This window comes from Cucurbita maxima, unplaced genomic scaffold (genome assembly GCF_002738345.1).
Source record: "Cucurbita maxima cultivar Rimu unplaced genomic scaffold, Cmax_1.0 Cma_Scf00030, whole genome shotgun sequence".
NCBI classification, from domain to species: domain Eukaryota; kingdom Viridiplantae; phylum Streptophyta; class Magnoliopsida; order Cucurbitales; family Cucurbitaceae; genus Cucurbita; species Cucurbita maxima.
Window position 1 is genome coordinate 650063 of NW_019272046.1, and position 20387 is coordinate 670449.

At 37.4% G+C, this 20387-nt stretch overlaps 3 protein-coding genes across 7 annotated transcripts; 1 reads left to right on the top strand and 2 right to left on the bottom strand.

Moving 5' to 3' along the window:
- Positions 1-443: 443 nt before the first annotated feature.
- Positions 444-5035, top strand: LOC111465929 (gamma-tubulin complex component 3-like). The gene is made up of 3 exons (XM_023110402.1): positions 444-2883; positions 2973-3353; positions 4652-5035. The coding sequence occupies exons 1-2, from the start codon at positions 629-631 to the stop codon at positions 3262-3264; spliced, it is 2547 nt and encodes an 848-aa protein (XP_022966170.1). The 5' UTR covers positions 444-628; the 3' UTR covers positions 3265-3353; positions 4652-5035.
- A 422-nt stretch (positions 5036-5457) lies between these two features.
- LOC111465997 (cyclin-dependent kinase E-1) lies at positions 5458-15772 on the bottom strand. 4 transcript variants are annotated; one of them, XR_002714312.1, is made up of 17 exons: positions 15273-15772; positions 14841-14951; positions 14558-14661; positions 14433-14475; positions 14202-14300; positions 13657-13726; positions 12959-13053; positions 12790-12823; positions 12630-12714; positions 12416-12493; positions 11190-11237; positions 9978-10010; positions 9764-9872; positions 7472-7678; positions 7289-7361; positions 5952-6022; positions 5458-5868 (listed from the first exon to the last, which is right to left on the bottom strand). XR_002714312.1 is itself a non-coding variant. In XM_023110525.1 (16 exons), exons 1-15 carry the CDS (start codon positions 15543-15545, stop codon positions 7290-7292), a joined length of 1461 nt encoding a protein of 486 aa, XP_022966293.1. In that variant the 5' UTR covers positions 15546-15772; the 3' UTR covers positions 5458-6022; position 7289. The 4 variants fall into 4 exon arrangements, 2 of the variants coding, with proteins under 2 accessions (XP_022966293.1, XP_022966294.1); XR_002714313.1 differs by having other exon boundaries at positions 5952-6025; XM_023110525.1 differs by having other exon boundaries at positions 5458-6022.
- A 1436-nt stretch (positions 15773-17208) lies between these two features.
- LOC111465971 (serine/threonine-protein kinase AGC1-7-like) lies at positions 17209-19763 on the bottom strand. 2 transcript variants are annotated; one of them, XM_023110486.1, is made up of 3 exons: positions 19649-19763; positions 18312-19009; positions 17209-18213 (listed from the first exon to the last, which is right to left on the bottom strand). In XM_023110486.1, exons 2-3 carry the CDS (start codon positions 18962-18964, stop codon positions 17286-17288), a joined length of 1581 nt encoding a protein of 526 aa, XP_022966254.1. In that variant the 5' UTR covers positions 18965-19009; positions 19649-19763; the 3' UTR covers positions 17209-17285. The 2 variants fall into 2 exon arrangements, with proteins under 2 accessions (XP_022966254.1, XP_022966253.1); XM_023110485.1 differs by lacking the exon at positions 19649-19763 and adding an exon at positions 19147-19400.
- Positions 19764-20387: the final 624 nt, after the last annotated feature.

Below are 20387 nucleotides of genomic sequence, written 5' to 3' on the forward strand. Positions count from 1 at the left end.
ACTTCATTGTCGAGGTCGGAAAATACATACACAGGCAAAAACTATCATGGCTGTACTGGGACATAAAACCTAACTTTGGATCTCAGATCCTTTCTTACTCGAGACATGCATCACCTTCATATACATGGTTACGAGTCCATCAATTTCATGTATACAGAACCCACCAAGTGAGCATCATTTACATATCATATGTAAATGAGTAAGTATCACTTTCTTACACATGGTTACGAGAACATCAATTTTATGTATATGGAACATATTAGGTGAGCATCATTCCCATACATGATTATCACTTTCTTATCACTTTCTTGCACTTGGCTATGAGTACATCTATTTCATGTACGCGGAATACATCTATTTCATGTACGCGGAATTCATTAGGTGAGTATCACTAAGAAGGAAAAACATATAAAAAAAAAAAAATTGCCACAAAATGCATCTGGATTCATTCATACGATGATCACATGATGAAATCTTTGAACATTGGTTTTGAAGGCAGCCAATACCAAACAGTTGTATTTTGTTTGAAATCAACCCCACAGCTGAAATCCATTACACTCATGCCTTTCCCCTCCCTTGCTCCCATTCTCTCTTTCTCTCTCGTACCTTCTTCATTTCTCCCTCTAAAATGGAAGAAGGTGACCCCAGCAAGGTTCTTGATCTCATCAAAGAGCTTGTTCTTCGTCTTCTTTCTCACAATCCCACCTCCGATTCCATCTCTACCTCCTCCCATTTCGACAAATCCCTTCGCTATGCAATTCGCATTCTCACTAGTCGAATGACTCCCTCCATTGCTCCTGATGCTGCCGCCATTGCTGAGTCCATCAAGCGCAGGCTCGCCACCGAGGGTAAGTCTTCTCAGGCCCTCACTTTTGCTGATCTTTATACTAAATTTGCATCGAAAACCGGCCCTGGGAGTGTAAATAACAAATGGGCTGTGCTTTATTTGATTAAAATTGTGGCGGAGGATCGGAAATGTAAACGGACCCAGTTTGAATCTTCAATGCTTTTGCCTAATTTAGTAGCGAGTGATCCTGTGTTAGGAAAGAATTCTGGGGGTTTACAGCCGTGTGAGAGGGAGTGGCAGAAGGGGGTTTTGTTGGTTTCAAAAGACCCTGGGAATCTTCGCGATATTGCTTTCAAGGAGTTTGCTAATTTGCAAAAGGAGGAAAATGAAGTGACTGAAGAGGCTTTGGTGAGGGATGTATTGTATGCTTGTCAAGGAATTGATGGGAAGTATGTGAAATTTGACAACAATGCTGATGGGTATGTTTTGTCCAATTTAGTTAAGGCTCCCAGGGCAACTAGGACGATGGTTCGCAAGCTCGGTGAAATCGGGTGGCTGTTTAGGAAGGTTAAAGGTTATATCTCGGAAAGTATGGAACGTTTTCCAGCTGAAGATGTTGGAACTGTTGGACATGCTTTTTGTGCTACATTGCAGGATGAGCTTTCGGAATACTATAAACTGTTGGCAGTTCTCGAAGCTCAGTCGATGAATCCGATACCCATGATTTCGGAGACAGCAAGTTCAGGAAACTATCTCTCACTAAGGAGATTGACAGTTTGGCTTTCTGAGCCAATGGTGAAAATGAGGTTGATGGCTGTATTGGTCGATAAGTGTCGAGTCTTGAAGGGTGGGGCGATGGCTGGGGCTATCCATTTACATGCTCAGCATGGTGACCCGTTGGTGCTTGAATTTATGTGTCGTTTGCTACGGCGTGTATGCTCTCCACTTTTTGAGATGGTGAGGAGTTGGGTTTTGGAAGGGGAGCTAGAAGACATTTTTGCTGAGTTTTTCGTTGTTGGGCAGCAAGTGAAGGCCGAATCTCTCTGGAGGGAAGGTTATAGGCTTCGTACGAGCATGCTTCCATCTTTCATTTCGCAATCTCTAGCCCGACGTATCTTGAGGACTGGAAAATCGATTAATTTCCTTCGTGTTTGTTGTGAGGATATGGGATGGGCTGATGCTGCAACCAAAGCAGCAGTAGCCGCTGGGACCTCGACCAAAAGGGGAGGTCTTGGATATGGCGAAACCGATGCTCTTGAATCTTTGGTAGATGGAGCAGCAAAAAGAATAGACAAACACTTGTTGGATGTGATACACAAGCGGTATAAGTTCAAAGACCATTGTCTAGCAATTAAGCGCTATTTGCTATTAGGACAAGGTGATTTTGTCCAATATCTGATGGATATTGTTGGGCCTGAACTTTCTGAGCATGCCAATGCCATTAGCTCGTTTAAGTTATCCGGTCTCCTCGAAACCGCGATTCGCTCTTCTAATGCCCAGTATGATGATCCCGACATCTTGGATAGATTAAAGGTTAAGATGATGCCTCATGGAACCGGAGATCGGGGTTGGGATGTATTTTCATTGGAATATGAGGCAAGAGTTCCATTAGATACTGTATTTACAGAGTTGGTCATGTCAAAATATTTAAGGATCTTTAATTTCCTGTGGAAGCTTAGACGGGTCGAGCATGCCCTTATGGGTACTTGGAAGACAATGAAGCCGAACGGCATCATGTCGTGTTCATTGACTAAGCTGCACCACGGGGTTAAGAAGCAATTACTCTCGACATTAAGGCGATGCCAGGTCCTTTGGGTCGAGATGAATCATTTTGTTACGAACTTGCAATACTACACAATGTTTGAAGTCCTGGAAGTATCATGGTCTGATTTTTCAAATGAAATGGAAGCAGCAATGGATCTTGATGATTTACTTGCAGCTCATGAAAAGTATCTTCATTCAATATTTGAAAAGTCTCTTCTTGGAGAACAATCTCAGACACTTTGCAAGTCGCTTTTTGGCTTATTTGATCTAATATTACGATTTCAAAGTCACGCCGACAGATTATACGAGGGAATACATGAATTACAATGCAGGTAATACTACATTTTTATTTGTTTATTTTAATGTTGTTCTATGTTCTATTCCTTTCTTCTTGGATTTAATGTCTCTTGTTCTTATGTAGAACAATAGAATCATCTTTACCCTCCAGAGACAAGAGTAAGAAAAATCGTTCAACAGGAAAATCTTTCGACACATCATCGTGGATAGCTGATGGCAAGAATGCTCTAACACGACGTGCTGGGGAATTTCTTCGGAATGTTGAGCAAGATCTAGCTGCATTAGCCAAACAGTATTCGTCATTGCTCGAGGGGTTCATTTCTCAGCTGCCTTTGCAACAGCATGTTGATTTGAAGTTTCTTCTTTTCCGCCTCGACTTTACCGAATTTTACAGCCAGTTACAACCTCATGTGTAGATTGGATGTCAGATATATACCTCATATGTCCTAGCTGCCAAGCACAGGGATCAACCATTGAAAATTTCTTTGCCTGGCTGTAATTTGAGGTATGGAGTTATTCTTTTATTTATAGTTTGCTGCAGAGATTGTTGTGACATTTATGTGCCATTCTGAGATCTTCTGAAGTAGTTCCAAAATTTTGATCATTTTGTTCTTTAATGTATACAAATGGTGTTTACTGACTATAGTTAGCACAGAAGTCTGCAGTTCACTTTAGTGTGAATTTGTTAGTGGTGTATTTGTTGTCTCATTTTGTGAGATCCTATATCGGTTGGGGAAGAGAACGAAACATTGGGTGTGAAACCTCTCCCTAATAGACGCGTTTTAAAAATCTTGAGAGAAAGCTCGAAAGGGAAAGCCCAAAGAGGATAATATTTGCTAGAGGTGGGCTTGAGCTGTTTTAAATGGTATCAGAGCCAGACACCGGGCAATGTGCCAGCGAGGATGTTGACCCCTGATGGGGGTGGACACGAGGCAGTGAACTAGCAAGGACGTTGGGCTCCTAAGGGGGGTAGATTGTGAGATTTCCACATCAGTTGGGGAGGAGAACGAAACATTCTTTATAAGGGTGTGGAAACCTCTCCCTAGCCAACGCGTTTTAAAAACCTTGAGGGAAAGTCCAAAGAGGACAATATCTGCTAGCAGTGGGCTTGGGGCGTTACAAATGATATCAGAGCTAGACATCAGGCGATGTGTCATCAAGGAGGTTGAACTGCAAATGGGGGTGGACACGAGGGGGTGTACCAGCAAGGATGTTGGGCCCCGAAGGGGGAGGGGTGGATTGTGAGATCGTACATTGGTTGGGGAGGAGAACGAAGCATTATTTATAAGGGAGTGAAAACCTCTCCCTAGCAGACACGTTTTAAAAGCCTTGAGGGGAAGCCTGAAAGGGAAAGCCCAAAGAGGACAATATCTGCTAACGGGGTGGGCTTGGGGCGTTACACATTTGGATAAATGAATAGTGTTTCTATGGCTTTCCAAGTCCAGCCATCTATCCATTCACTATTCTCATACTTGTAGATTATGTGAGATTTTTCCAGAAGTATGATCTCTGCTGCAGTAAGTTTAAGTTGTAGCCTGTTCTAGACTCTCTTTATATGTATAAGAAACTAGAATTGTGTTCGATTACAAAGGCCTTATACAAAAGATGGGAGATGAAATATCCCCAAAGAGCCAAGGGATTACATAAAGGCTACCCAATTGGCAATGTATGTAAAGTCCTGTTTTAGACTTCATTGAGCAAGTTCTTAGCAGTCACACTAAGAGCAAAGATCTTGTGGGTATATGCTATTTTCAGTCCCATTTGTGGGTGCTTTATTTATTTCCAACACTTCCCTTTGGGCAGGCATTCGTGTGCTCGTCTTTGGAGATGCTGTGTTTATTTTATATGCATTGAGGAAGCGAGTGAAGGACGAGGAGCTTCGGATCAATGGTTACGCGGGGGATCACTTTTAACAACGATACAACCGTCGAGGAAGTAGAGAAGTCTACGAGTTGTGACTGAGAGTGTATATTTGATGTGTTACGAGGCAAAAAAATGTGGATTCTAGTAGGTGATGATCAGAGTTATTTGTAATTTGGTTAGAAAGAGGGAGCATTGTGATCATTATGCTCTCTATTTTGATATTCTTTTTTGTATCGTCGCTCATTGTAAGTAGTTTGTTGGATTGGAGTTCTTTATATTCGTTCATCATCATGGACACTACCTTGAAGGTAAGTTCAACATTAACACCTCTCAACTTAAAGCTAACTTGTGATGGTGGATTGATTACTCATTTGCTTCTCACGTTCCGTGAATAGTCGAGACATTAAAGAATATTCAGAAAAACATTTAGAGAATCTATTTGTTTCATTTGAAGATAGGAAGGTTCCGAAGAATTAAAACACTAACAAAATATGAATGACTAACAAATAGACCATGAAAAATGGGTAAAACTCAAATCAAACAACCTTAGGTGGGCTAGGGCTTTGACTCGGGCAGGTAGATTAGGCTTGGATTAGCAAGCGTTGGGTTCTAAAGCTTGATAAAAGCTCGACCAAAAAATTATGAAAAACATATTTAAAAAAAAAAAAAAAAAAAAAAATGTTATGCTTATCTTTAAACAAGGCAATATCTTATAAATCCCCCTGTATTCTGAAATTAGAATGAAAAGATGAAAAAGAATTAGTCGTTCAAGTCATAAATAACCATAATACATTACAGTAGCTACGCAAACTTCACAAAAGATCCAAATATGGCTACGGAAGTAGAGCCTGATCTACTCTTTGGGGATGGGGGTTCAATAATCCTATCTTCTTTTTCCCTTTCCAACTTCTCTAACCTTATAGATAAAGTACACGCAACCGTTTCGTGTTACCCGAGTAAACACAACCCTACTTAACTTGGAGTATTATCATACAAGAGGACTACTTTCTTTGTAGGCCAAGTTACCTTATATCAAGATGAAGGAGCTTAATATCAAGAAAACTGATGCCCGGGAGCAATTCTTGCCTTCTCCCATTTGATCTGTGCAGCAACCGAGCAGGCAAGCAAGTTGAGAGATGTATTAACATCAATCGATACTGTGTCAAGAAACATGCTTGGTCGTTAACTTATTCAGACGAGTTGATGAACCTCAGCTAGCAAATAAATCAACACGCAACACCTTGGCTTTGTAAGATGGCGTGGACAAATTTTGGCGAAGCGCACAAGTAATTTCAGATCTTCCTGATACCACTGCAAGAACAAAATTTAGCGTAGTTCAAGAATAACCCAAGTCTGATGACCGTGTAGTATTTCGTTAATGGGTTTGTTGCGGAAGTTTAATTGAAATTCATGATGAACATTTGAGTAAAAGGTGAATAAATTCAAAAGAACTTATAGATCTTGACAAAATTGAACACGAAAAGACTTAGACCAGGATTTATGTGAGATCTCACAAGACAAAGCGGACAATATCTATTAGTGTTGGGCTTGGGCTGTTACAAATAATATCTGAGTCAGACACCGGACGGAGTGCCAACGAGGACGCTAGCCCTAAAGAGGTTAGATTGCGAGATCTCACGTCAATTGAAAGGGGAAACGAAGCATTCCTTACAAAGGTGTGCAAACCTCTCTCCCTAGCAGATGTGTTTTAAAACCGTAAGACTAACGGCGATACGTAACAGGCCAAAGCGGACAATATCTACTAACGGTGAGCTTGGACTATTACAATTTACTTGCTTGCCGTCTAACCAGAAAATAGATATCAAATTGTTCCAGATACCCAAAAAAAAAAAAAAAAAAAAAAAGGGTCAAATACACGAGACTTTTGCACCTTATCCATGTTGCCTATTTTTTTGTGCTTGCTTTAACGAGGAAACTGAGACTTTCCTCATTTTTCTTTTAAGCTAACTAAATTTTCTTTGTTTAAATCTTCTCTATAATTCTATACTTACTGACATCCCCTCTCATGATAGAGATCCTCATTTGAGAACCTTCGTAGATATTGACAGAAGAGGCATTCAAGCTAATTTGGATTTTGCCATTAGGAGGAAACTCAAATCTTGTTTAATTCTAGAAACACAAGGATTGAGAAAATAACCAACTAGAATAACACAGGTATTTCAAGAGGGAGACACCCTAAAGAATAGAACCTAAACTTTTTTTTTCCCCTTAACATGAAAACAGGAACTTCATGGATAAAAAATAGAGCCCAGCCATCAGTACAATATAGTCTGTGTCAAGACGTCTAGAGTACCTCCTCCAACATGGAAATATTGAAGCTTCTCAGTAATGTTTGGACTGTTTTGCACATGGTTAACAGTTGAACATAACGTGTCATTTCCACCATATTTCCAGTAAACAAGAAAATCAACCATTCACAACCTACATACTATCGTGGCAAATTGAGGTACGGATCATAAAGATACTCAAAGCTTGTATGCAACTAAACATACTACCGTGGCAAACGAAGGCCATTAAAGCTTGTATGCAACTAACAGAGTCGTTGAGATCTATTACCTCAGTAGCGTCTTTGTTGTTTCTGCTGTGGAGGATAGCCAGGCATTCCCATTCCTGGATCTTTTCTCCTTAACTATTTTGAAATATTAAGGGAGAAAACGAAGGCCATTATGGTTAGTGACATTCATCTACAGATGTACAAAACAATTTTAAGAACTAATAGAATTGGCATAAATAACCAACCTGTTGTTGCTGATGAGCTTGGGCAGAAACACCACGCTGCATAGGGATGCCACCAGGATTCATGCCCATCCCAGCCTGAGATGCAAGGTTATAAGGACCCATGCCCTGAGGCGGCATCCTTGGCATGCCAACTCCTATCATCGGCCGAGGGACAGATCTGCCTGCCACAGCATGAGCACCTTGCATGTTTACAGCATTTCCAGACGCCTGTTGACAATTGAAGATAAGACCGAAGTTTGACAATGAGAGAAATGAGAGTCTTTCAGATATCTGTACAGGATTTTAAGCAACTCGCTTTGTCATTTTATTAGTGATGCACCACGCCTCTAGAGGCACCTAGTACTAAGGCATGTTTATTAAAATAGTGGATAAGGTGGAATTCTCAATACCTCGCAAATAGAGAAATCTTGTTCGCTAGACATTTAAGTCTAGTATTTGGGGTAAAGAAAACAGTCAAATCACTCGGCTTTCTACTGATGGCAGAAAGTGGTATTACATTGCTAATTGCATATATTGATGATGTTATCATCATAGCCATGATATATCATGTATTTTACCCTTTAAAACTTACCCTCGAAGTTTTGAAGTGCTTTATTGGATGTTATGGTGAAAAGAAAGCAAGGTGCTTGACATGCTCTACTAAAGACTGGAAACTTAAAGAGTTAAACTGTGAAGTCATCCAATGATATCTAGTTTGCAATAGAAGATAGAATTCATAGCTTATTTAGTGAAAAAATGTGAGTTAGAACGTCATTTTACATCTACCTTGGACCACTGGGTAGTACTAGAACAAATACAAATTATATGAAGTTTCTCTTCACAGTTTTCTTAAACAATAAAACAAAACACTTTTTTGTTGCTTGTTCTCTGAAATTCTATTTGTTTAAAAGAAACCAAAACTTCATATGAAAAGTAACTTTTAAAATAAATAATCAAGATCACGATGATAGGTTTATTTTGAAATCATTTATTATGCATACATGAGTATAAAATGATAAAATATTGATCTTATTTATGTTTTTTTTTCTGAAAATTTAGAAATGAGAACAAGAAAGAGAAACGAGAAACCAGATCAAAATTTATATACGATATTGCAAACGTTTCTTTGCAAAGAGAAACGAAAAACAGATAACCTTATTCAATACTTACATTTCTTAAAACAAGGAAAACAAGAAACAAGAAATGAAAGACATGTTACTGGATGAACCCTTGGGGATCCAGGAAAGCTGTATTGGCAGAGAAACAACGTGCTCAAAAAAGACTTTCAACCATGCTTGTTTGTAGTATTCTAGTACCCATGGTCCAATCATTTCTTAGTCATTGAAGTTAAAAGTTTTCAATAATTGATTCTTTTCTGTTTAAATTTTTTTTCTGAACTAACACACCTGCCTCTAAACCTGGAATGTCCTTGAGGAACCAAAAAGCTCTCTTTACTGACATGATAGGTAGCCTATTTGATTGAATCAAAAGCCTATAAACTCATAAAGGTCTTGAGCAATGAATCACCGACACTTTAGTTTGGATGCTCCAACACTTATTGGACACGTATAGGATACTCATTAGCACAATAAATGGGTTAGACACTAGTTCTACAAAGTCAATATATGTTCAACATTTGTTGAACATGTATCGAACACTTGTTGAGTATACTCAATTGACATAATAATAAATTTTGAGGGTGAAATACATCAAAGTCCTATTTTTAAGCATATAGATGCAGAAACTTACAGATTTGTATTTCATTGCATTAAAAAAAAAAAAAAATTTGCGAAGGTATATTTTAATAAAGATGTCCTTGCTATGTATGTGTCCTAAATTTTTAAAGTGACGTGTCACAGTGTCTATGTCGTATTGTATACGTATTTCGTATTCATATCCGTGCTTCTTAGGTCTTAAAAGCTAAGTGCCTAAATCAAGAGGCAAGAACATCTTGATGAAAATCTGTCCTTTATCTAGAAAGAATGAGCAAGGGCTTTCAATATTTGATCAAATCAATCGAGAATCTCATTATTCATAATTCATGTTTGATGGAAACTCATTTGCAGCTATCTAAATATCATGATGAATGAAACGTAAAAGAAATCTTTCAAAATAGACAGCCATTCCCTATTGGATGTCATGGGAATGGGAAAATAGTTAATGCATAGGTAAACAAATTGAATAATTGCAGCATGGGAGCACTCATAATTTTGTTTAACAAAAAATTCCACATGCCCACTTATTCATATATGATTACTATAATTTTTTATCTTAAAAGAGAAGAAGAAAAAAACTTTACAGAATACAGCTTACCGTTTGTGGGGGCTGAAGGCTAGTTGTTCCCTCAAAATCCGTGGTTGTGTCCACAGGGCGAGTTGGATAATTAATGACCTTCTCTCCAGGTTGAATTGGTACTAGGGCACTAAAATTGCGATACATATACCCCCGTTAAAGTGATGAAACTAAATGCTAAATATTCCAACTTAAAAGGGCAATATCTAACAAATAAGCAGAAACATAACCATACTTGTATCCTGGCAGTGGTTCTAATCGAAAATACCTGAAAAACAAGGGAAAAAAACTATCTTCAATATTACACCATGTCCAACTGCCAAAAATCATGCAAGACTAACATGGCATATCAATTACGTGAAACCAATCTCTTATAGAAAAATAGATTTGGAAATATTTTTTCAGAAGAATTTTTTATGGCGGAGACAGCTGAACCACCCTTCCAGTAACAAAATGGCTACTGCACTGCTTCTCCTAACATCACTCTCTCTCTCCTTTCCTCCCCAAACCAATCTCTTCTGGCAAATAGATGCTTAGGCATCTTTTTAGCTTGACAGTTGGCTGGGACTTGGACCTTTAAGCCAAAGATACCCCTGGTTCATCTCCCTTTCCCACAAAAACTTTTCTTCCAGAAGAAGAGTAAACTGGGTTTCTCTCACCTATTTACAATGCAATTTATTCATAACAAGCCCATTCGCCTATAGATACTGGTAGTCTGCTCCCCCACACAGCATAGATCTTCTCGCTTCAACTTTGGCTGGTCCCCAGTCCATGAGAGGAAAGAGGATCCTTTGGTTGCATTTCAACAAGACTTTCCTCTGGAAGATTTCCCGATAATCCAACAACACCTTAGATCTTTTGATGTGTTCGAATTCGTCATTTAATAGATCCCTCTTGAAGTACATGGAACTCCCTTCATAGAATATAGTCTCACAGTTCTTAATTCAGCTTCTTAACAGGCACCTTCTTGGTGTAAATGTTACCCCTAACTAGATTATTATCTCAACATTATTTTAGCTAATAGGAAGGCCTTTATGTGACCTTCCTTGACTTTGGGCTAGGTTCTCCTCTCTTTATTATTATTTTTTATAAATTCCATACCATCCTTGAAATATTTGTTTCCATTTAAAAAGGGTAAAAAACATTAATATATAATTAATAATATGCTCTGTTTGTAAACATTTCAGTATTGACATCTAATTCAAATTAAACTTTGTTTCTCTATAAAATAAGCAAAACTAAAAATTCCACATGCATTGACATAACAATATGCAATTATATTTAAGACAATTTAATGATAATAACAAAATTCCACATTACATGTACACATTCGGGTGATAGCTGAAAAGAAGGGTTAAAATATCACATCAGAAATTCCAATATAATAATAATAATACCAAAAAAGCACACAATAAGGATTGGAAAGTGGTGTAGAGAAAAATCATACTCATGCTCAAGAGCTTGGGCTGCTGTTATACGCTTTCGAGGATCATACCTGACCAAAGAGGAAGTTAGCAACTTAAAATTCCAATGAAGTAATAGAACTATCTCAGGAAAATTTTACCATGCATAAAAAGACTAAAAAGACCGATGGACATTTCCACGCCGTACTAAATTAACAGATAAAACTAGTTATTCCAAGCAAACTTAAAATTGTTCAGGTGTAACTTTTTGAAGACACAGAATTATGGTTACTCTAACTTGAGGGCATGAAATAGATGCAACTCCCGAGCAAACTGATGTGGGCACGTGAATGATGCAGAAGGTTAACTATTAATAGCACACAAGCGAATATACTAGCATGGTCACATCAATGATGCAGTGGAGTGCATACAGACTTGATGAGAAAATCTGTGCTCAAACTAATGACAAGTTTCGTAAAGGACAACAACTGCAATAGAAAACAGAACTTCAAAATAACATTTTAAAAAAACAAAGAGCACAAATATATAAAACTAAGTTTAGTGACAAGTTTCTTCGCACACACAAACAGCCCAAATGAAATGAAACTTCAAAATGAACATTTCACAAACATCCTATCAACTAAGAAAGTTTCTTCAACAATTCAAGAAGTGTCAATAAGATAGGTGGTATAAATTTGTGAGGTCTTGACATGCAATCATGGCATTTGACCAAGTGAACTTGGTTAAATATTAGAGCATCATTAATTATTCCAACTATTTTCATTTGTCCTATGAATTCCATGGTGTTTCCAAATATTTCTAGTAATACCAAAGTTTCCATCAATATCAACATTTTTCTCCTAGAATATATGTATGCAACATTAAGCCTGTCGACACTGCAAAAGAACATTGTACAGCTATACCAATAGGGAAGAAAAATTAACACAATGAAATCTCCACAAAATACAAGAATGGAGAGAGATGATGTCTTCATAACAACAGCCTAAACTCTATCAATATGCTTTACCGTTTTACCATATCTTAAATCTGTTGATATTTCATATCCACAAACTTATTTATTTTTTCTCTAGAACAGTATATAAATACTAGATATATATCATTAGCATTAACAATAACGAATCATTCTTTTCTATAAATATATAAACGGACGATACTAATCTACAGGCTGCAAAAGCACAGTCTGAACTGTATTGATATATTGATAAAAACTCTATGGTAGAAAATCAAGTACTAAAAAGGGTAGACATACTCAAGCATTTTGGATAGAAGATCATACGCAGGACTTTTTGGAGAAAGGTGCACAACATTAAACAATCCAGCAGTGTCACTGTCAAAAACAAAGGCCAATGAAAACATGATCATAACATGTGCACAACATGCTATAAAAGAGGGTTTTAAGTAAGAGTTTCCACAGGGAAGCTTATTTTTGGTTTGATATGAAAAATAAAAAATAAAAAACTTACTATTTATGTCCCTGTATATGCTGTAAATCTTGTTGCCAATGTGGAAGATTAGCAAGTGTTGGCCACTTCTCTACCGTGGGATGACCTAGTAAATTAATGACATTAAGAAACAATTTGTTGTATATAAAGGAGAAATGGAGACAAATAAGCAATTCATTACCTAAAACCTTAAATATCTTGTCGAGTTGATCAAGCTGCTCAAACAAAAGGTTTCATTGTAATGCAGCACAAGCATTACAATGATAAAACATTATTAATTAGCAGACCCAGTGCAAAGAGAATCAAAACACTAACAACAGGGTGAATGGGATGCAAGAAAACTTTTATACCTGGAAAGGATTTGGATTCCCTTTGACTTCTTGCCCTTGAAACAATGGCTTCAGTGTCAAGAGCTCAGCAAAAATACATCCAACAGCCCACATATCTAATGTTCTAAATAAAGGAATGATTGTTTTTACTCAGGATAAGAATATATCCTAGTCTACTACCCATAGGGCATCGATATTTGCAATGGATAAGCAATAAAGATTTCACGTTCAAACCAACCCTCATGCAAAACATCATCTAGACAGGGCATGTTTATACCTTCCTGTGATGGGAAGCTTTTATAATGACCCTCATTTCCATGTTTCTTTACTCATTCTCAGATCATGCGTCGAATAGATGAATCCTAAATGATATAATTCTACTCCATCATTTTCACATTAATAGAATTGATCCTTTCTTTGTAAAATATGCCCTTACACCAACGAACAGTAGAACTATAGTTTACCGTGTACAAAATAGGATAATTTGTACATAAGACCGGAAAAAAAAACTCATGTCCTGAAACTGAAGCTGAAACTGAAGCTGAAACTGAAGCTGAAACAACGAATTCTCATATTGATGCACCAATTAAGATTAGGGCATGAAGTCAAGCATAAGTTCAATGTATTAGCAAATATTTAGGTTCCAAGTAAAATGCATCAATCATATGACAGCCCAAAATGGCTCCACTTTAAAGTTTAAATGATTTTATCAAGGATACCAACAGCACTAGTATAGTGTTTTGCTCCAAGGAGAAGTTCAGGTGCACGATACCAAATGGTGACGACAACCTACCAGAAAATTACAAATGACACCTCAAAAACTCGAAGAAAATCAGGTTCAATTTCAGGGCATCAAGGATGTTAATGATGGTAGTTTTTTCCAATTTTTATCATTCAATGTTGTACGTATTCTTAAAAGGCATTAGGTTAAAGGTTGGTCACCTATTTAGCCTAATTTAATTAGGTACTCCGTATCTTTCAACTCCAGCCCTAAAACTTGATCTTATAGATTTTCTATCCACTTAGCATATTAGATGGTATAAAATTTTCTAATTCCAGCAAGGGTCATTGCTTTCTCTCTTCCCTCAAAACTTAGAATAGTTAACCATGAAGACTTTTTGTTGTCAAGTAAAATATTTTTTACATTGCATTTAGCATTAAAACTCTTTAAAATTGGACTTATCATTATCCCATTCCCAGTTATATTATGTCATCTACAAAATATTAGTTGAACTAAAAAAGAAATAAACAAAGAGATCAGTACTCCATTTTCAGATAATGGCTTCAAGGGAGCTTGGTATATTCTTGCAAGTCCAAAATCAGCTATTTTAACCAATCCTTGTTCTTCTCCTTCACCCATTACCTGGTAATGGAACAAACAAACAAGCAAAAAGACAAGTCTACACATAAGAGGACAACAGCTTACGCAGAACCTAAAGTAGAGAGATAACGAGGTTGTTCAGCAAACAGAATATAGATTTCATATAAAATTTACCAAAATATTCGATGGCTTTAAATCACGATGAATTATCCAATTACTGCAGCAGAACGCGAAATTATGTTAGAAGTCTTCTTGTGATAAGAAATTAAATTTAAGACAGTGGCACACTGCAACTTTACCTGTGGAGATAGTTCAATCCATTGAGAAGTTGCCAAAGCAAAGATTTAACGGTGTACTGATTAAGGGGATGGTTAGCCTTGTCCCGATGATGTCTAATGATTTCCTGTAAAGATATAGAAAAATCACCATATTATACAGATATGCACATGACAAGAAGAGTTGATTAGTAAATAAACGGTAGGCTCCTTTCCTCAAAAACGGCAGTGAAATTTTCAGTATTAACCACCCTTATCAAATCAAATCAATCCTTTAACATAACGATTTGAAGCAAGAGATACTTACATAAAGGTCATGTTCAGCATAATCAAAAGCTAGATACAGCGACATATCTGTATGATTGATATGAACATTTACAAGCTTGACGACATTCTCGTGTGTTATTTCCCGCAGTAACTGAACCATAAAAGATAGAGAAGTTTAATTAACCAGGCATGCTTTTTGCAAGATTAAAGCTCCAGCAGAAACAGGGAATCAAGTTCGAGAAAGCCCTAATTTTTCTTTTGTCATGAATTATTGGAAAAATGAATCCCAAATTATGTTCAGTTTCTGGCGTAGGAAAAGAAATTAACAACGGGCAATGTAATAAAATCAATAACTATATGTTCTGAACTCTTGTTCTTGTTCTTGTTCTTGTCCTTCCTCAGCCTAAAACAAAAATAATCGAATCAAATTGAAGGCATACGAATAAAAAAAGTGAAAGAAAGGGAAAATAACCATAATTTCGCGGATGGCAGTTGGGGAGACGCCATCACCGTCCTTGGATTGCTTGAACTTCTTGATGGCAATGGACTTACCGCGACTCGGCGAAGGGGGTTTGATTTTAGCAAGGAACACGAGGCCATAGGTACCCTCTCCGATCTTCCCTATTAGATCGTACTGCTGCAGCCACTCCGGCTTCTTGTGGTGGCTGCCGTTGTTGTTCCGGTTGGAATTAGCGGCGGCGTTGGCCGAAACAAGGCCTCTGTTGGTGTTATTGTTGTCTCCCATGGCCGCCTAAGCTAGGGCCGTCATCGGAACCATTTCTTTTTTCTTCCGAACTCTTCAGCCGCGCGAGAAAAACCCTCCAGGAGAAGGAAGAAGCTTGGCGTGTATATACTGCAACAAACTACTGCAGGATTCGAACGGATTCCAATTGAATTGATCAAAGTCTCTGATTCTGTGGCTATTTGTGTTCGTTCAACACAAAATTACTTCAGACCTTTTACAGTCGACTCCAACTCGTTTCTTTGTTCTTTTCGTATCCAAATTTTATAATAAATATAAGGTTAAATTAATTATTTTTTTTTTAAAAAAAAAAAAACTCGTAACTTCTTACTTTGTTTAAAAAAAAAAAAAGAATAAAAAGTCAAAAATACCCTTAAAAATAATTTATACTTTATTCTAAAATACACTTAAAACTTTATACTAACACCACAGGACTACCTCCAATTTATATACTAACACTAATAATTTTTTTAATTTTTTTTTTATTTTTTTAAAAAAACTTAAAAGATATTTATTTTTTGAAAATAAGACGGTGTTTTTGAAACATTTAAAAATTCTAAAATTAATCGGAGTATATAAAAAAAATTTGAAAGCTAGAGGGTATTTATGTAATTTTTAACCATATATTAAAGTTTAAAATATTTTTATTAATTTAACTGGTAACTAAAATATAATTAGGGATAATGAAGAATTTTCTTCGGTTCCTCATTAACCCTTACATTTCATAGATTTCTATTTTCGACCTGACTTGAGAAATATAGGTGTAATGTTCGTGTATAGATGCATGTATAAAAACTTGAACATTAAAAAAATTATTTATATGATTCATGTTTAAAAGTTTGCATGACTCGAAACTTAAACATTAAACTTTGCCACATTTACACCTCTCAGAATTTTAAATTTCTTTTTGTCGAGCTTTCACGATTTTTAACATTTTTTATTTTATATATAATAAAATTGTTTGAGAAAAGAAATTTAATTTTTGGAAATATTTTTCCATTATAGTTCTATTTTTGTCGAAAAAAATTATTATATAAAAATCTTAGAATATCCTCTAAAAATTATATATCTATGTAAAGAGTCGAAACAAGCCTTGAATTGTGCCAAACCGGTCGGTGCATAATAATATCGATAGAAGCAGTACTGATATCTAATATAAGTGAGTTCCACCTACGAATGAACTCAACTGATGTGATGCTTCACTAAAAAATGAACTCTCGAATAAGTTAACCATTAACAAGATAGAGAAAGACTGAGGATCTAGTCAAGATTGACAAGTTCTTCCTAGGCGACTTGAACCACTGCCAGCAGATATTGTTCGCTTTGACTCATTATGAATAGTCATCAATCTCACTATTTTTAAAATGCGCATACCAAAGAGAAGTTTACACACCCTTATAATAAATACTTCGTTCCCTCTCTAATCAATGTGGGATCTCATAAAAACAATCTAAGATATAAAATTTTAACCCGTTGCTCGTGTGGTTATTGGACACGTAGATGGTTGAATTGACGAGTTTAATATACAATCATAAAATAATATTTGTTCTGTATTTTAATATATAATTGATGTGAATAATTACACAAAAGAATGGATTAGAGGAAGCAAATACAGAGAAACCTCTCTTCATCTCTGAATAAAATTAAAAAAGAAAAATATGTGACTATTTATGTTAAAATAATAATATTCATCTGAATAAAAAGATTATAAAATAAATGAATAAATTTTCACCTTTTTCCTGCCTAGAAGTATTCAAAATCCACATAATTGGGATCGCGTCCAGTAGAAGGCGAAGGACTCTCCCCAGGTGATGCCGCCGTCGCTGCTACTTCTACCGCTCCACCGCCACTGCCTCCACCGCTCTTCTTACGGGCGAACTGTGAGAAGTCGACCGGCTCCGGCACGTGCGGCGGCATAGCGCTTCTCACCAACGCCCAGTTCACTCCATCGAAGAACGGATGCTGTTTAATCTCAGTAGCGCCTCTTCTGTACGCGATTCTCTTTTGCGGCTCCTTCACAAGAAGGCCTCTGATCAGATCCCTCGCCTGTAGACTCACCTGCGGCGTCTCCGGGAATCTAAGCGGCTGTCCGACAACATTAAACAGAGTAGCTCTATTTCCAGATCCTTTAAACGGCGTTGTTCCGTGAAGAAGCTCGTAGAGGAAGATTCCAAATGTCCACCAGTCAACGGCGCTGCCATGGCCTTCGCCTTGGATGATCTCCGGCGCTAAATACTCGTGCGTGCCGACAAACGACATCGATCTAACATTCGTCGGCTCCGCCATGAGTTCCGGCAATGCTCCGCCGACGAAGAGGCCGAAGTCGGATTTCGACTTGCGATTCTTCTTGGAAGGGAGGATGCGAGGGAGGAAGTTGGAAGGCTGCATACATCCATGGACGGCGAACTCGTCGTCGAGGATACCGCCGCTGCCGCTGCCGCTGCCGCCACCGTTCGTGCCGGCGTGTCCTGTAGTGGAGCTGCCATTGACATTGACGGAGGAGGATTTGACGAGAGTAGGGCTGACGGAGCAGCGGAGAGAGAGGTCGAAATCGGAGAGCATGATGTGACCTTCGTCTCGGATTAACAGGTTCTCTGGTTTCAAATCTCTGTAAACTATTCCTAACATGTGAAGATATTCGAGTGCCAATAGAACTTCTGATGCATAGAATCTGAAATTATGAATCAAGAACTTGTGATTAAGCAATCCAAGAGTTTTCAAATTAAGAATCGAAGAATCGGAAATGATGATATGAACATGAACATGAACCTGGCAGCTTCTTCTGTGAAATACTTGTTAGGTTGTTTCTGACGAAGAGAATGAAGATTTCCGCCGCTACAAAACTCCATAACCAAGCAATAGAACTTATCAGTTTCGAAATAGGAATACAGAGTCGGCAAAAATGGATGATCCAAAAGCCCTAAAATCTCCCTCTCCGTCTGTGCCCTAACAACCTTATTCCGACTCGCCAATGAAGCTTTGTCCATAACTTTCATGGCGAAAAACGTATCAGTTCCTCTCAATTCCACCAGATAAACACTTCCGATATCGCCATAACCAAGCCGCTTCAGAAGCCTGAAATGGCTCAGATTCAACTGGCCTCCTTTCGACACCATGTTCACAGCGTCCCATCGCACATCCCCGCCTGTGTGCGGTTTAATCACCATTCCTAGCGTCTCCATGCCATCGCAGCCGCTCTTCGTCGGAAAGAAAGTAGAGTTGTTATTGTTGATGTACTTCATGTTTGTTGCAGGTGCACCGCTCGGAATCGGCGCAATCGACCCCCCTGCCTGCCCGGAATGAAACTCGTGGTTCATCGTCGCCGTCTGATTCCCGGAATTTATGCCGTTTTTGGCGATTTGATCGATTCTTCTGAGAGAATCCGGAGGATTTTTCACGAAATTTGGTGCGTTTACGTTCATTCCTCCGTGACAATCGTTTTCCCCTTTTGACGAGTTGCTAAATATCTGAATTCAAGACGATGATCATCAATAATTTTCATAATCATGTAAAACATATCTAATTCAACAATCTCATGCATGATCGAGCCCTAATACATTTCGATAAAACTCCGAATATTGATCGAACTTACAGACGCATGTACCTCAGATCCGTCCGGTTTATTATCGGACTTAGACCACATTAATGGCTGCAGCAAATCGCGATCTCCGATCAGATGCCGACAAAGAATGAAATCCAACATGGTTTTTCATTTTATCAAACATATTCAATTCAAGAAATAGATGAAATCAGTTTCTTCCAAGTCGTTGGAGCCACGAACAAGAATTGTTAATGGCCAACACGTTTTTTTTTTATTCAAATCACCAAATTCAAAATTATATTTTTTTCCCCTCCCGCTTCTATAAAACTAATTCTCAAACCTAAATTATTAGCCACACAACCGACATGGTTCCAACACAATGTACCATAAAACTAAAACAAATATGAAATGGGTTTGAATATCAATTTAATTCAATAGTGATAATCAAGAGATTCAAATACAGGACGTCTTACTATGAAAAAATTGATCCATCGTTTATAAGTATTCTTCACAAAATGAAAGATAATAACGTAGAAAATGCACAAGTGGGAGAACGAACACAAACCCAAGTCTCTTGATCGGAACACTAAACGAACGGAAAGACTTATTTTGTTTTTATGCAAACTCCATGGGTTTGAGGTTAAAATGTTGAAGAAATTGAGAAGAGATGAAGAAAAAGAGCAGATTGGAAAGGGAAGAGAGGAGAAAAGACAAAGAAATTGTTTGTTTTCTTTTTCCTTTTTCCTTATTAGTAACAAGAAATTGTGTGGTTTTCAAGAATAGCAAAAAAATGTTGGTGGATGGTTTAGCATGCATTGCCAACTCTAGCCCTTTATTTTTGTTTTTGTTGAAATATTTCGAACGAGCACGACCGCTCGCTCTCAAACTAAGTCCGAACCAGAAAGTTCAAGAAATTATTTGAAAACACGCTATAAAATATCATCTACCAAATGGAGAATAACTAAAACGTTAATTTACAAATACTACTAAATCGATCTACTTTTTCATAATTCTTGAAATACCCGATAATTCACTGTTAATTTCAATCAAATCCTAAATTTTTATTGATATATTTTTTGTAACGCCCTGAATTTTAGAAAAACATGCTTATAATTATTAGAGAATCAAGTTGAAATCAATAAAATTAAAAATTTTGGAGATCGATATTCAATAAATGGAATCAATGTTAGACACGGGTGATATGTCTGACCCTAGAATCGCATGCAGTGAATTATGAGATTCCAAGAGAAACAAAACATTTTTTTATAAGGGTGCGAAAATCTCTCTATAGTATAAGCTATTTT

Excerpts from the sequence above, each read along its gene's own strand:
- LOC111465929 (XM_023110402.1), top strand. The coding sequence starts at position 629 with ATGGAAGAAGGTGACCCCAGCAAGGTTCTTGATCTCATCAAAGAGCTT. Across the intron at positions 2,884-2,972 it reads ATACATGAATTACAATGCAG|AACAATAGAATCATCTTTAC; the intron begins GTAATACTACAT and ends GTTCTTATGTAG.
- LOC111465997 (XM_023110525.1), bottom strand. The coding sequence starts at position 15,545 with ATGGGAGACAACAATAACACCAACAGAGGCCTTGTTTCGGCCAACGCC. Across the intron at positions 14,952-15,272 it reads CTGCCATCCGCGAAATTATG|TTACTGCGGGAAATAACACA; the intron begins GTTATTTTCCCT and ends TTTATGGTTCAG. Across the intron at positions 7,362-7,471 it reads AAGCTCATCAGCAACAACAG|TTAAGGAGAAAAGATCCAGG; the intron begins GTTGGTTATTTA and ends ATTTCAAAATAG.
- LOC111465971 (XM_023110485.1), bottom strand. The coding sequence starts at position 19,245 with ATGTTGGATTTCATTCTTTGTCGGCATCTGATCGGAGATCGCGATTTG. Across the intron at positions 19,010-19,146 it reads ATAAACCGGACGGATCTGAG|ATATTTAGCAACTCGTCAAA; the intron begins GTACATGCGTCT and ends TCTTGAATTCAG. Across the intron at positions 18,214-18,311 it reads TTCACAGAAGAAGCTGCCAG|ATTCTATGCATCAGAAGTTC; the intron begins GTTCATGTTCAT and ends TCATAATTTCAG.